Genomic DNA, 13,324 nt, shown 5'->3' on the forward strand with positions numbered 1-13,324 from the left:
GATCTGTTCTGACATTTCTCACATCATAGCATGGCCCTCGCCTCCTAGCGGTCTGTACCGGCATTACTCACATTATCACGTGACACTTCTGTGCCTGCAGCACGCACATCATCACGTGACACACTCCATCTGGCAGTCATTTGAGTATTCGCGTCTTTGACATCGTCACGTGACACAGTCCTCCTGGCGGCCGGGGCTGGGATTACACCGGATGTGACGCTGCACGGCTTCCTGGGTTCGTCCTCTGTGTGCGGCCGCCGGTGCAGACTTCATCATGGCTTCAAGGTTACTGTTCCGCAGCGCAGTCCGCGCCTTCACCAGAACCGGCGCTGTGCGGGCGGCAGCCCCGGCCCGGCACATGTCAGCTGGAGGTGAGGTGACTGCCCCAGAATGGCGGGGATTCCAGGAGCACAGACTCCAGCCTAGTGTCCTCACTACAGACCGGGCTGGAGAGGGGTAATGAGGGAGAGGAGTCACCGGAGAGAGGGGTAATGAGGGAGAGCGGTCACCGGAGAGAGGAGTAATGAGGGAGAGCGGTCACCGGAGAGAGGAGTAATGAGGGAGAGCGGTCACCGGAGAGAGGAGTAATGAGGGAGAGCGGTCACCAGAGAGAGGAGTAATGAGGGAGAGCGGTCACCGGAGAGAGGGGTAATGAGGGAGAGCGGTCACCGCAGAGAGGGGTAATGAGGGAGAGCGGTCACCGCAGAGAGGGGTAATGAGGGAGAGCGGTCACCGCAGAGAGGAGTAATGAGGGAGAGCGGTCACCGCAGAGAGGAGTAATGAGGGAGAGCGGTCACCGCAGAGAGGGGTAATGAGGGAGAGCGGTCACCGCAGAGAGGGGTAATGAGGGAGAGCGGTCACCGCAGAGAGGGGTAATGAGGGAGAGCGGTCACCGGAGAGAGGGGTAATGAGGGAGAGCGGTCACCGCAGAGAGGGGTAATGAGGGAGAGCGGTCACCGCAGAGAGGAGTAATGAGGGAGAGCGGTCACCGGAGAGAGGAGTAATGAGGGAGAGCGGTCACCGGAGACAGGGGTAATGAGGGAGAGGGGTCACCGGAGAGAGGGGTAATGAGGGAGAGCGGTCACCGCAGAGAGGGGTAATGAGGGAGAGGGGTCACCGCAGAGAGGGGTAATGAGGGAGAGGAGTCACCGGAGAGAGGGGTAATGAGGGAGAGCGGTCACCGCAGAGAGGAGTAATGAGGGAGAGCGGTCACCGGAGACAGGGGTAATGAGGGAGAGCGGTCACCGGAGAGATGGGTAATGAGGGAGAGCGGTCACCGCAGAGAGGAGTAATGAGGGAGAGCGGTCACCGGAGAGAGGGGTAATGAGGGAGAGCGGTCACCGCAGAGAGGAGTAATGAGGGAGAGCGGTCACCGCAGAGAGGAGTAATGAGGGAGAGCGGTCACCGGAGAGAGGGGTAATGAGGGAGAGAGGAGTAATGAGGGAGAGCGGTCACCGGAGAGAGGGGTAATGAGGGAGAGAGGAGTAATGAGGGAGAGCGGTCACCGGAGAGAGGGGTAATGAGGGAGAGCGGTCACCGGAGAGAGGGGTAATGAGGGAGAGAGGGGTAATGAGGGAGAGAGGAGTAATGAGGGAGAGCGGTCACCGCAGAGAGGAGTAATGAGGGAGAGAGGAGTAATGAGGGAGAGCGGTCACCGGAGAGAGGAGTAATGAGGGAGAGCTGTCACCGGAGAGAGGAGTAATGAGGGAGAGCGGTCACCGGAGAGAGGAGTAATGAGGGAGAGCGGTCACCGGAGAGAGGGGTAATGAGGGAGAGAGGAGTAATGAGGGAGAGCGGTCACCGGAGAGAGGAGTAATGAGGGAGAGCGGTCACCGGAGAGAGGAGTAATGAGGGAGAGCGGTCACCGCAGAGAGGAGTAATGAGGGAGAGCGGTCACCGCAGAGAGGAGTAATGAGGGAGAGAGGAGTAATGAGGGAGAGCGGTCACCGGAGAGAGGAGTAATGAGGGAGAGAGGAGTAATGAGGGAGAGCGGTCACCGGAGAGAGGAGTAATGAGGGAGAGCGGTCACCGCAGAGAGGAGTAATGAGGGAGAGCGGTCACCGCAGAGAGGAGTAATGAGGGAGAGCGGTCACCGCAGAGAGGGGTAATGAGGGAGAGAGGAGTAATGAGGGAGAGCGGTCACCGCAGAGAGGAGTAATGAGGGAGAGCGGTCACCGCAGAGAGGAGTAATGAGGGAGAGAGGAGTAATGAGGGAGAGCGGTCACCGGAGAGAGGAGTAATGAGGGAGAGCGGTCACCGCAGAGAGGAGTAATGAGGGAGAGCGGTCACCGGAGAGAGGGGTAATGAGGGAGAGAGGAGTAATAAGGGAGAGCGGTCACCGGAGAGAGGAGTAATGAGGGAGAGCGGTCACCGCAGAGAGGGGTAATGAGGGAGAGCGGTCACCGCAGAGAGGGGTAATGAGGGAGAGAGGAGTAATGAGGGAGAGCGGTCACCGGAGAGAGGGGTAATGAGGGAGAGAGGGGTAATGAGGGAGAGAGGAGTAATGAGGGAGAGCGGTCACCGGAGAGAGGGGTAATGAGGGAGAGAGGAGTAATGAGGGAGAGCGGTCACCGGAGAGAGGAGTAATGAGGGAGAGCGGTCACCGCAGAGAGGGGTAATGAGGGAGAGCGGTCACCGCAGAGAGGGGTAATGAGGGAGAGAGGAGTAATGAGGGAGAGCGGTCACCGCAGAGAGGGGTAATGAGGGAGAGAGGAGTAATGAGGGAGAGCGGTCACCGGAGAGAGGAGTAATGAGGGAGAGCGGTCACCGCAGAGAGGAGTAATGAGGGAGAGCGGTCACCGCAGAGAGGAGTAATGAGGGAGAGCGGTCACCGCAGAGAGGAGTAATGAGGGAGAGCGGTCACCGCAGAGAGGGGTAATGAGGGAGAGCGGTCACCGCAGAGAGGGGTAATGAGGGAGAGCGGTCACCGCAGAGAGTGGTAATGAGGGAGAGCGGTCACCGCAGAGAGTGGTAATGAGGGAGAGCGGTCACCGCAGAGAGGGGTAATGAGGGAGAGCGGTCACCGCAGAGAGGGGTAATGAGGGAGAGCGGTCACCGCAGAGAGGGGTAATGAGGGAGAGCGGTCACCGCAGAGAGGGGTAATGAGGGAGAGCGGTCACCGCAGAGAGGGGTAATGAGGGAGAGCGGTCACCGCAGAGAGGGGTAATGAGGGAGAGCGGTCACCGCAGAGAGGGGTAATGAGGGAGAGCGGTCACCGCAGAGAGGGGTAATGAGGGAGAGCGGTCACCGCAGAGAGGGGTAATGAGGGAGAGCGGTCACCGCAGAGAGGGGTAATGAGGGAGAGCGGTCACCGCAGAGAGGGGTAATGAGGGAGAGCGGTCACCGCAGAGAGGGGTAATGAGGGAGAGCGGTCACCGCAGAGAGGGGTAATGAGGGAGAGCGGTCACCGCAGAGAGGGGTAATGAGGGAGAGCGGTCACCGCAGAGAGGGGTAATGAGGGAGAGCGGTCACCGCAGAGAGGGGTAACGAGGGAGAGCGGTCACCGCAGAGAGGGGTAACGAGGGAGAGCGGTCACCGCAGAGAGGGGTAACGAGGGAGAGCGGTCACCGCAGAGAGGGGTAACGAGGGAGAGCGGTCACCGCAGAGAGGGGTAACGAGGGAGAGCGGTCACCGCAGAGAGGGGTAACGAGGGAGAGCGGTCACCGCAGAGAGGGGTAACGAGGGAGAGCGGTCACCGCAGAGAGGGGGCAACGAGGGAGAGCGGTCACCGCAGAGAGGGGGCAACGAGGGAGAGCGGTCACCGCAGAGAGGGGGCAACGAGGGAGAGCGGTCACCGCAGAGAGGGGGCAACGAGGGAGAGCGGTCACCGCAGAGAGGGGGCAACGAGGGAGTGCAGAACTTTCTCTCAGAAGTTCTCATAGTTTGCACTGATGAGGGCCAATAGCCTGAAACAGTGTTTAGCCTCAATCCCATGATGACACCAGTCCATCTGGTGAAACATGTTGGGAGGCTTTGGACTATGTTTTAATTTCACCAGTCAGTTATTTTAAGGCTGCCGTCACACTCTCAGTATTTGGTCAGTATTTTACATCAGTATTTGTAAGCCAAAACCAGGAGTGAAAACAATCAGAGGAAAAGTATAATAGAAACATCTGCACCACTTCTGCATTTATCACCCACTCCTGGTTTTGGCTTGCAAATACTGATGTAAAATACTGACCAAATACTGCTAGTGTGACTGCAGCCTAATAATGCAAACCCAAGAGGAATGTTTATGGGACACTGAATACAAAGAGGTCGTCTGATGAAAACAAGTTCTCTCTATTCATGCAGGAAACATGGTTACAAGATAGTTTTCTCCTCATTGTGAGATCTCAGTATTGTATATGTCAGGGGTGGCCAATTAATTTTCCTGATGGGCCACATGAGAGACCATGACTGCTGTGGAGGCAAAACCAACAGGCTGAAATATATTCTGCTCAATATTAATATCATATTTTATATTCTATGTATCACTTAACACTGAGCAGAATTAGTTTAGCTGACTTGCTGCTACGTGTTTCTGTAGGACTTACTGTCACTTGTATACTTATTGCAGCCAATCAACACCGTATAATTCACTGCTTTTTATAAATCCTATGCTCCTGTTGTTCAGCCATTGTCCCTTAATACAGCTTCTCCCACACACAGTATGTTGTACGCACAGCCGACCTATACATAGTGTGATGTCCCTTCGACCCACCACCGTGCGGTGTGATGTCCCCACGGTCCCTTCGACCCACCACCATGCAGTGCGATGTCCCCCCAACATACCGTAATTTGAGTGCTCCCCACAGTATGTCTACACATCTACGTGCTATAGATTTGAGTTACTGCAAATTGTGTACTCCTTTGCTTAAAAATAAAGCAGTCCTTAAAATTGCACCAGCTCTGACAAAATAAATGCCGCGCCGGATGGTAAGAGATTTGCAGCTTCCCCATCGATCAGCCAGTTCTCCAAATTGATCTGCTTATCACTAACTTAACCCCTTAGCGACCGCCGATACGCCTTTTAACGGCGGCCGCTAAGGGTACTTAAACCACAGCGCCGTTAATTAACGGCGCTGTGGAAAAAGTAAATAGCGCCCCCCAGAGTCGGATTTTCTCCGGGGTCTCGGCTGCTGGGGGTAGCCGAGACCCCAGAGAACATGATTCGGGGGGTTTTGTACCGACCCCGCATTTGCGATCGCCGGTAATTAACAGTTTACTCGCGATCGCAAAAAAAAAAAAAGCGATTGCTTTTTAATTTCTCTGTCCTCCGATGTGATCGCACATCAGAGGACAGAGAAAAGGGGTCCCCGATCGCCCCCCGATACTCACCTGTCTCCCCCGGTGCTCCTCGTGGCTCCCGGTGGGCGCCGCCATCTTCAAAATGGCGGGCGCATGCGCAGTGCGCCCGCCGGCCGGTTTCCGGGAGAATATTTGGGGTCTCGGCTGCCAGGGATAGCCGAGACCCCAAAGAGCATGATCGGGGTCGGTTTTACCGACCCCTGTTTTGCGATCGCCGGTAATTAACTGTTTACCGGCGACCGCAAAAAAAAAAAAAAGCAAAGTGTAATTCTCTGTCCTCTGATGTGATCGCACATCAGAGGACAGAGAAATAGGGGGATTTGGGGACCCTATCATACTCACCGGTGTCCCTGGGTCCTCCTGCTGCTCCTCCTGGCCGCCGGCAGGAGAACAGCAGTTGGGGCTAAAATTAGGGCTAGGGTTAGGGCTAAATTTAGGGTTAGGGTTGGGGCTAAATTTAGGGTTAGGGTTGGCGCTAAATTTAGGGTTAGGCTTCTTTCACACTTACGTCGGTACGGGGCCGTCGCAATGCATCGGCCCGACATACCGACGCACGTTGTGAAAATTGTGCACAATGTGGGCAGCGGATGTAGTTTTTCAACGCATCCGCTGCCCAATCTATGTCCTGGGGAGGAGGGGGCGGAGTTACGGCCACGCATGCGCGGTCAGAAATGGCGGATGCGACGAACAAAAAAACGTTACAGTGAACTTTTTTTGTGCTGACGGTCCACCAAAACACTGATCCATCCAGTGCACGACGGACACGACGTGTGGCTATCCGTCACGATCCGTCGGCAATACAAGTCTATGGGCAAAAAACGCATCCTGCGGGCACATTTGCAGGATCCGTTTCTTGTCCAAAACGACGGATTGCGACGGAATGCCAAACAACGCAATTGTGAAAGTAGCCTTAGGGTTGGGGCTAAAGTTAGGGTTAGAGTTGGGATTAGGGTTTGGGTTTGGATTAGGGTTAGGGTTGGCATTAGGGTTACGCTTGGGATTAGGGTTAGGGTTGTGATTAGGGGTGTATTGGGATTAGGGTTAGGTTTGAGGTTAGGGTTGAGATTAGGGTTTTGATTAGGGTTATGGTTAGGGTTGACATTAGGGTTGTTTTGGGGTAAGGGTTGTGATTATCGTTAGGGTTAGTGATTAGGATTATGGATCGGGTTGGGATTAGGGTTAGGGGTGTGTTGGGGTTAGGGTTGGAGCTAGAATTGGGGGGTTTCCACTGTTTAGGTACATCAGGGGGTCTCCAAACACGACAGCCAGTTTTGCGCTCAAAAAGTCAAATGGTGCTCCCTCCCTTCTGAGCTCTGCCGTGCGCCCAAACAGTGGGTTACCCCCACATATGGGGCATCAGCGTACTCGGGATAAATTGGACAACAACTTCTGGTGTCCAATTTCTCCTGTTACCCTTGTGAAAATAAAAACTTGGGGGCTACAAAATCTTTTTTGTGGAAAAAAAAAATATTTTTTATTTTTATGACTCTGCATTATAAACTTCTGTGAAGCACTTGGGCATTCAAAGTTCTCACCACACATCTATATAAGTTCCTTGGGGGGTCTAGTTTCCAAAATGGGGTCACTTGTGGGGGGTTACTACTGTTTAGGTACATCAGGGGCTCTGCAATCGCAACATAACACCCACAGACCATTCTATCAAAGTCTGCATTCCAAAACGGCGCTCCTTCCCTTCCGAGCTCTGCCATGCGCCCAAACAGTGGTTTACCCCCACATATGGAGCATCAGCATACTCGGGATAAATTGGACAACAACTATTGCAGTCCAATTTCTCTTGTTACCCTTGTGAAAATAAAAACTTGGGGGCTAAAAAATCTTTGTGGAAAAATTTTTTTTTTTATTTTCACGACTCTGCATTCTAAACTTCTGTGAAGCACTTGGGCATTCAAAGTTCTCACCATACATCTAGATAAGTTCCTTGGGGGGTCTAGTTTCCAAAATGGGGTCACTTGTGGGGGATTTCCACTGTTTAGGCACATCAGGGGCTCTCCAAACGCGACATGGCGCCCGATCTCAATTCCAGACAATTCTACATTGAAAAAGTAAAACGGCACTCCTTCTCTTCCAAGCTCTGCGGTGCGCCCAAACAGTGGCTTACCCCCACATATTGGGTATCGACGTACTCAGGAGAAATCGCACAACAACTTTTGTGGTCTAATTTCTCCTGTTACCCTTGTGAAAATAAGAATTTGTGGGCAAAAATATCATTTTTGTGTAAACAAAAGCGATTTTTTATTTTCACGGCTCTACGTTATAAACTTCCCTGAAGCACTTGGGGGTTCAAAGTGCTCACCACACATCTAGATAAGTTCCTTAAGGGGTCTAGTTTCCAAAATGGTGTCACTTGTGGGGGATTTCCACTGTTTAGGCACATCAGGGGCTCTCTAAACGTGACATGGCGTCCGATCTCAATTCCAGCCAATTCTGCGTTGAAAAAGTCAAACGGCGCTCCTTCACTTCCAAGCTCTGCGGTGCGCCCAAACAGTGGTTTACCCCCACATATGGGGTATTGGCATATTCAGGAGAAATTGCATAACAAAATTTATGGTTACATTTCTGTGTTTACACTTGTGAAAATAAAAAAAATGGTTCTGAATTAAGATGTTTGCAAAAAAAGTTAAATGTTCATTTTTTCCTTCCACATTGTTTCAGTTCCTGTGAAGCACGTAAAGGGTTAATAAACTTCTTGAATGTGGTTTTGAGAACCTTGAGGGGTGTAGTTTTTAGAATGGTGTCACACTTGGTTATTTTCTATCATATAGACCCCTCAAAATGACTTCAAATGTGATGTGGTCCCTAAAAAATGGTGTTGTAAAAATGAGAAATTGCTGATCAACTTTTAACCCTTATAACTCCCTAACAAAAAAAAATTTGTTTCCAAAATTGTGCTGATGTAAAGTAGACATGTGGGAAATGTTATTTGTTAACTATTTTTCATGACATATCTCTGATTTAAGGGCATAAAAATACAAAGTTTGAAAATTGCAAAATTTTAAAAATTTTCGCCATATTTCCGTTTTTTTCCATAAATAATCGCAAGTAATATCGAAGAAATGTTACCACTAACATGAAGTACAATATGTCACGAAAAAACAATCTCAGAATCAGCGGGATCCGTTAAAGCGTTCCAGAGTTATAACCTCACAAAGTGACAGTGCCAAATTGGCTCTGTCACTAAGGAGATGTTTTCTGGTCTAAAGGCCCCTTTACATTAAGCGACGCTGCAGCGATACCGACAACGATCCGGATCGCTGCAGCGTCGCTGGAGAGCTGTCACACAGACAGCTCTCCAGCGACCAACGATGCCGGTAACCAGGGTAAACATCGGGTTACTAAGCGCAGGGCCGCGCTTAGTAACCCGATGTTTACCCTGGTTACCAGCGTAAAAGTTAAAAACAACAAACAGTACATACTTACCTACCGCTGTCTGTCCCCGGCGCTCAGCTTCTCTGCACTCCTCCTGTACTGGCTGTGAGCACAGCGGCCGGAAAGCAGAGCGGTGACGTCACCGCTCTCCTTTCCGGCTGACCGACGCTCACAGCCAGTACAGGAGGAGTGCAGAGCACAGCGCCGGGGACAGACAGCGGTAGGTAAGTATGTAGTGTTTGTTTTTTACTTTTACGCTGGTAACCAGGGTAAACATCGGGTTAGTAAGCGCGGCCCTGCGCTTAGTAACCCGATGTTTACCCTGGTTACCAGTGAAGACATCGCTGGATTGGTGTCACACACGCCGATCCAGCGATGTCCACGGGAGATCCAGCGACGAAATAAAGTTCTGGACTTTGTTCAGCGACCAACGATCTCCCAGCAGGGGCCTGATCGTTGGTCGCTGTCACACATAACGATTTCATTAACGATATCGTTGCTACGTCACAATAGCAACGATATCGTTAACGATATCGTTATGTGTGAAGGTACCTTTACACTACAAGTCTACAGTCACGGGGGCGGCAGGCTCGCGACCACAAGTATGTGATTTATATACTTGTGATCACATGCTAGACTGTATCCAGCCTCACTCATTGCAAGTATATGGGTTGAGGCCGGACACGTGTGGTTGAAGGTGGGCAAATCGCCTGCTGCCGGCAGTGCGCAGCATGTGAGGACTCCCAAGTCTGCAGTCACTGTAAGGCTGGACAACCCCTTTAAGCCTCAAAATGTTGTGGCCACCAATGTTTTACTAAAATCTAGAGAAAGTACAAGATTCTGTTTATTGGATAATTGATATTAACCCCTTGGTGACATTCACTGTACATGTACTGCACAGGTGATAGCTGTATTATAGCTGTGAACGTTGCAGTGAAATCTTGGCTGCCAATATCAATCATGATAGCAGCATTTAAGAATGTAGTAATGAGGGGGCTGCGTTAGACACTATTGCCCATTTTCCCCATCCTGTCCCATTCGCAGGGTGCCGACAGGTAGTCTTGTCAGCTGGGGGCCTACTGAAAGCCCCCATGTCAGCCTGTGCTTTCAGAAACGTGTACGTGTGTGTGTGTATGTGTGTGTGTGTATATATATATATATATATATATATATATATATATATATATATATATATATATATATATATATATATATATATATATATATATATATATTCTATTTATTTTTTCAGACATTCGGCATCACCACATGTATATACGGTAAATTTCTGATCTAATGAAATTTAAAATTATTTATCCTGTACAGTGAACAGGTCACCTGCCCAAACAATGAAATACAGAGATCAGAAGGTGTACAGACCCCAAAATGTTAATTAGAAAAACTTTAAAAAAAAAAAAATCTCTCCCACAACTAAATTGACCAAAAAAATCCTAAAGATATGGTGACCGAAGCCATAGGGTTTTTACATTTTTTTTTTTTTTTAAGCAAAACTATAAATTTGGTATCTCCAATACCATACTGACTTTTTATAACAAAATTACCAGGTCATTTTTACTTTGAAGTGAACCTAAAAAGAAAAAAAAAATCAGTGACTGGGTTTGCTTTCTCATTGTTTTTGTTTTCCCCAATTCAGCCTTTTTTTTTTTTTTTTTTTTGGTTAGTTCACAGTATATTACGTCCTGCCAAAAAAAGCGCTCATACCACTACATTACTGGTAAAAAAAGAAAATAAAAAACGCAATGGCTTTTGGAATTGGGGGATAGAAAAAAAAAAAAAAGACCTTGTCTCCAATTTGTTAAATTATTCCTTGTCGTAGTAATGTCCCTCCTATAGCTACAGGTTATTGGTGGAAGGTTATTGTCACCTCCGTGTCCTGGTTTTGGATTTCGTGTTTGTCGTTTTGATGGGAAGAAAAGCGGCAAATCTTCGTGAATCGACAGCTGAGACTGATGCCTTTGTGAGCGCCGCTGCATTTCTAGTGCCTTCTCTGTAAGGACTGATGCAGCGTCTGTACAGCGGCACACGGCGTCTGGAGCGTCACACCGCGGAGCCACAGTGCCCACGCTCTCAGCTGTGTTTTATTGTGGGGTTATTCTCACTAGAATATGCCCGTCATACGTGAACAGCAGCTTCTACGTCTGAAGGCCAGAGCCATTCCGGCTCTGGCCTTCAGACGTAGGAGCTGCTGTTCACGTATGGCAGGTCATACAGCGATCGTCCTCCCATGTCACAGCTCTGGTTCTCTGTGTCTGCAGGTATTCCCACCGATGAAGAACAAGCCACCGGGCTGGAGAGAGAAATCATGACGGCACTGAAGCACGGTGAAGTAAGAAGAAATGACTTGATAAGTGCAGAGAGAATATTTGGGAGGTTGTTCTGTAAGGCTAGGACTATATGCAGACCCCTGCCCTGAAGTATGGGGATTCCTATAATGGTTGTGTCACCCCTCAAACCGCATCTGTACGACGGTCTTCCACAATATATATGCCGCTGCTACATGAAACGCCTCAGGCCGAATGCAGATGACATAGTTACACCTACGGTGCTTTTGCAAAAGGGCAGTCATATGGGTGCAGTGGTATCTTCTTAAAGAAGTGGACCCATATAAAAAAGGATCATTGGCCCAGACCACCACTGACCAGAGAATGGGTCTCCTGTTAAAAAAAAAAACTATTTCCTTACCCTCCTGTTATTTGATTTTTGTTGGTGACATCGCAGCTACAGTATGTCTCATGTCAACCACATCAGCTTGACTGCTAAGCCCAATGATTGTCTGCAGCGGTCAGTTGAGGAGAAAAGACCATGGACAATAAAACTGATTGTGATTTTTTTTTTTTGTTATTTTCATGCTTATGGGGTGAAAAAAAAAAATGAAACAGAATAAATCCTTTAATTGTGTAGGATGAAATTGTAGAGGGTCCCGAAGCACTTTAGTCCCGTTACCCAGTCACTCTGATCTTAATGATCAAATTATCTTAATCCCGTTAATGCAAACTATAGGGGGCGCAAGGTTCTTATTTTTACTGCGTGGTTGTCATTTTAGTAGGTAAAGTGGCCATCGCAGAAGTATGAGCTCGACAATATCAAGGACTGGGGTTCGGCCATTATAACCCTTCATGGTGGGACACGGGGGTCTTTTTCTTATCACTGTGATGGGCTTATACTGGTGATTCACTACAGTGTTCTGTTCCTCCAGGATCCCTACAATGTGATGAAGCCCAAGCATTACAAAGGAACCAAGGAGGATCCTCACATTGTCCCCTCTCTGCAAAACCAGAGGATCGTGGGCTGCATCTGTAAGTCTTAGATTTCTCATATTCATTTCTTTATGGCCCTGATTGTGTATTGTAGAGAGAGGGAGACGACTGCTTGCTACCTCTTACAATGATTGCTTTCTGCATCTTGTCCTGGTATATGGTACACTTACTGCCTCTGGAAAGACATGCTCTACTTTACCTGCGCCATCTTAGTATGTACCCCATGTGTAAGCTGATCTAGGGGGGTCCACTGGTAAAACAGCCTAGGCATTCACAATGTTACCAAAGCATTGCGGGGTGTGTTTTAATAAAGGAGGCTTCTAGAAATGAGCAAAAAGATTTTCAGAACCCAGGTGCAACAGCCTCATCAGCAGTCTGTGGCCAGAGCACTGCGATTCCCCTATTTTTTGCCCGGCACGATGCACACATGATGTTGTCCCAGGCTTTGTAATCAGAAGCTCCAAAGATGCCAGTAGGAGGAGGCTCACAAGCCCCTGATCAATGTCTGCTGAAGTGGTCGCTGGATGAGGGTCCTGTGAATGTTTTTGCTCTACTCAAAGCTCTTCTCTCAGTAAAGGGGGCTTCTAGAGGGGGAACATCCCTTTTCAAGTTAGGTTGTCCTAGTAGTACATAGGGGACAGTCAGGAATGACCTAGCAGGGGCACTAACCTCAGGGGGCTCAGTTATAATGCCTTTCCTTTGCTCTATGGACTCATCTGTGGATGGACCTGGTTCCGGGTCACTGTTCTGTTTGGTTGTGTTCAGTACAGCCGTCTGCTCTCATCCTAACGTCTGTCATTTCCACCCGCAGGTGAGGAGGACAACACCGCTGTCATCTGGTTCTGGCTGCACAAGGGAGAGGCTCAGCGCTGCCCGTCTTGTGGCGCCCATTACAAGCTTGTGCCTCGTGAGCACCACCACTAGTGGACACGGTGGCCTCACGTCTTACTTGTTGCTAGTTTGTGTTTTACCTGAATTCCAGTTTACATTGTATGTTACTCCTGTATGACCCGGGACCAGTACTATAAAAATACATGCACCCATGTACTTCTTGTGTCCCGTTTGTTTTTGTCGCGCGATCCTAGGATAGTTGTGCACTAGACTTGGTGCAACAATCGTGTCATCCCATGGCGGTATGTCCTAGGTATCATTCCCACACGTAATCCTATGGGTGTATACATGTACAAACTTGGCCGAGTAGATGAGATACAAAAACTCTGATCTCTCTGTGTGCAGAGTTTCATTGTGGATTTCACACTTTGCAATGTGAAATCAAGAGCAGATCCAGGCTGTGTTCAGAGTATCTGTGCCCCTTACTCTGTGCAATGTCAGTGAGTCAGGAATAATCTCCTGAGGTCATTTTACTGCAG

The 13,324-nt window shown here is 49.4% G+C and overlaps 1 protein-coding gene across 1 annotated transcript; it reads left to right on the forward strand.

Moving 5' to 3' along the window:
• The first annotated feature begins 210 nt into the window (after positions 1 to 210).
• On the forward strand, positions 211 to 13,001 carry COX5B (cytochrome c oxidase subunit 5B). Its single transcript, XM_069766636.1, has 4 exons — positions 211 to 371; positions 10,953 to 11,023; positions 11,894 to 11,993; positions 12,766 to 13,001. Exons 1-4 carry the CDS (start codon positions 275 to 277, stop codon positions 12,876 to 12,878), a joined length of 381 nt encoding a protein of 126 aa, XP_069622737.1. The 5' UTR covers positions 211 to 274; the 3' UTR covers positions 12,879 to 13,001.
• Positions 13,002 to 13,324: the final 323 nt, after the last annotated feature.

The sequence above is a fragment of the Ranitomeya imitator genome, chromosome 4, assembly GCF_032444005.1.
Source record: "Ranitomeya imitator isolate aRanImi1 chromosome 4, aRanImi1.pri, whole genome shotgun sequence".
Taxonomy (NCBI): domain Eukaryota; kingdom Metazoa; phylum Chordata; class Amphibia; order Anura; family Dendrobatidae; genus Ranitomeya; species Ranitomeya imitator.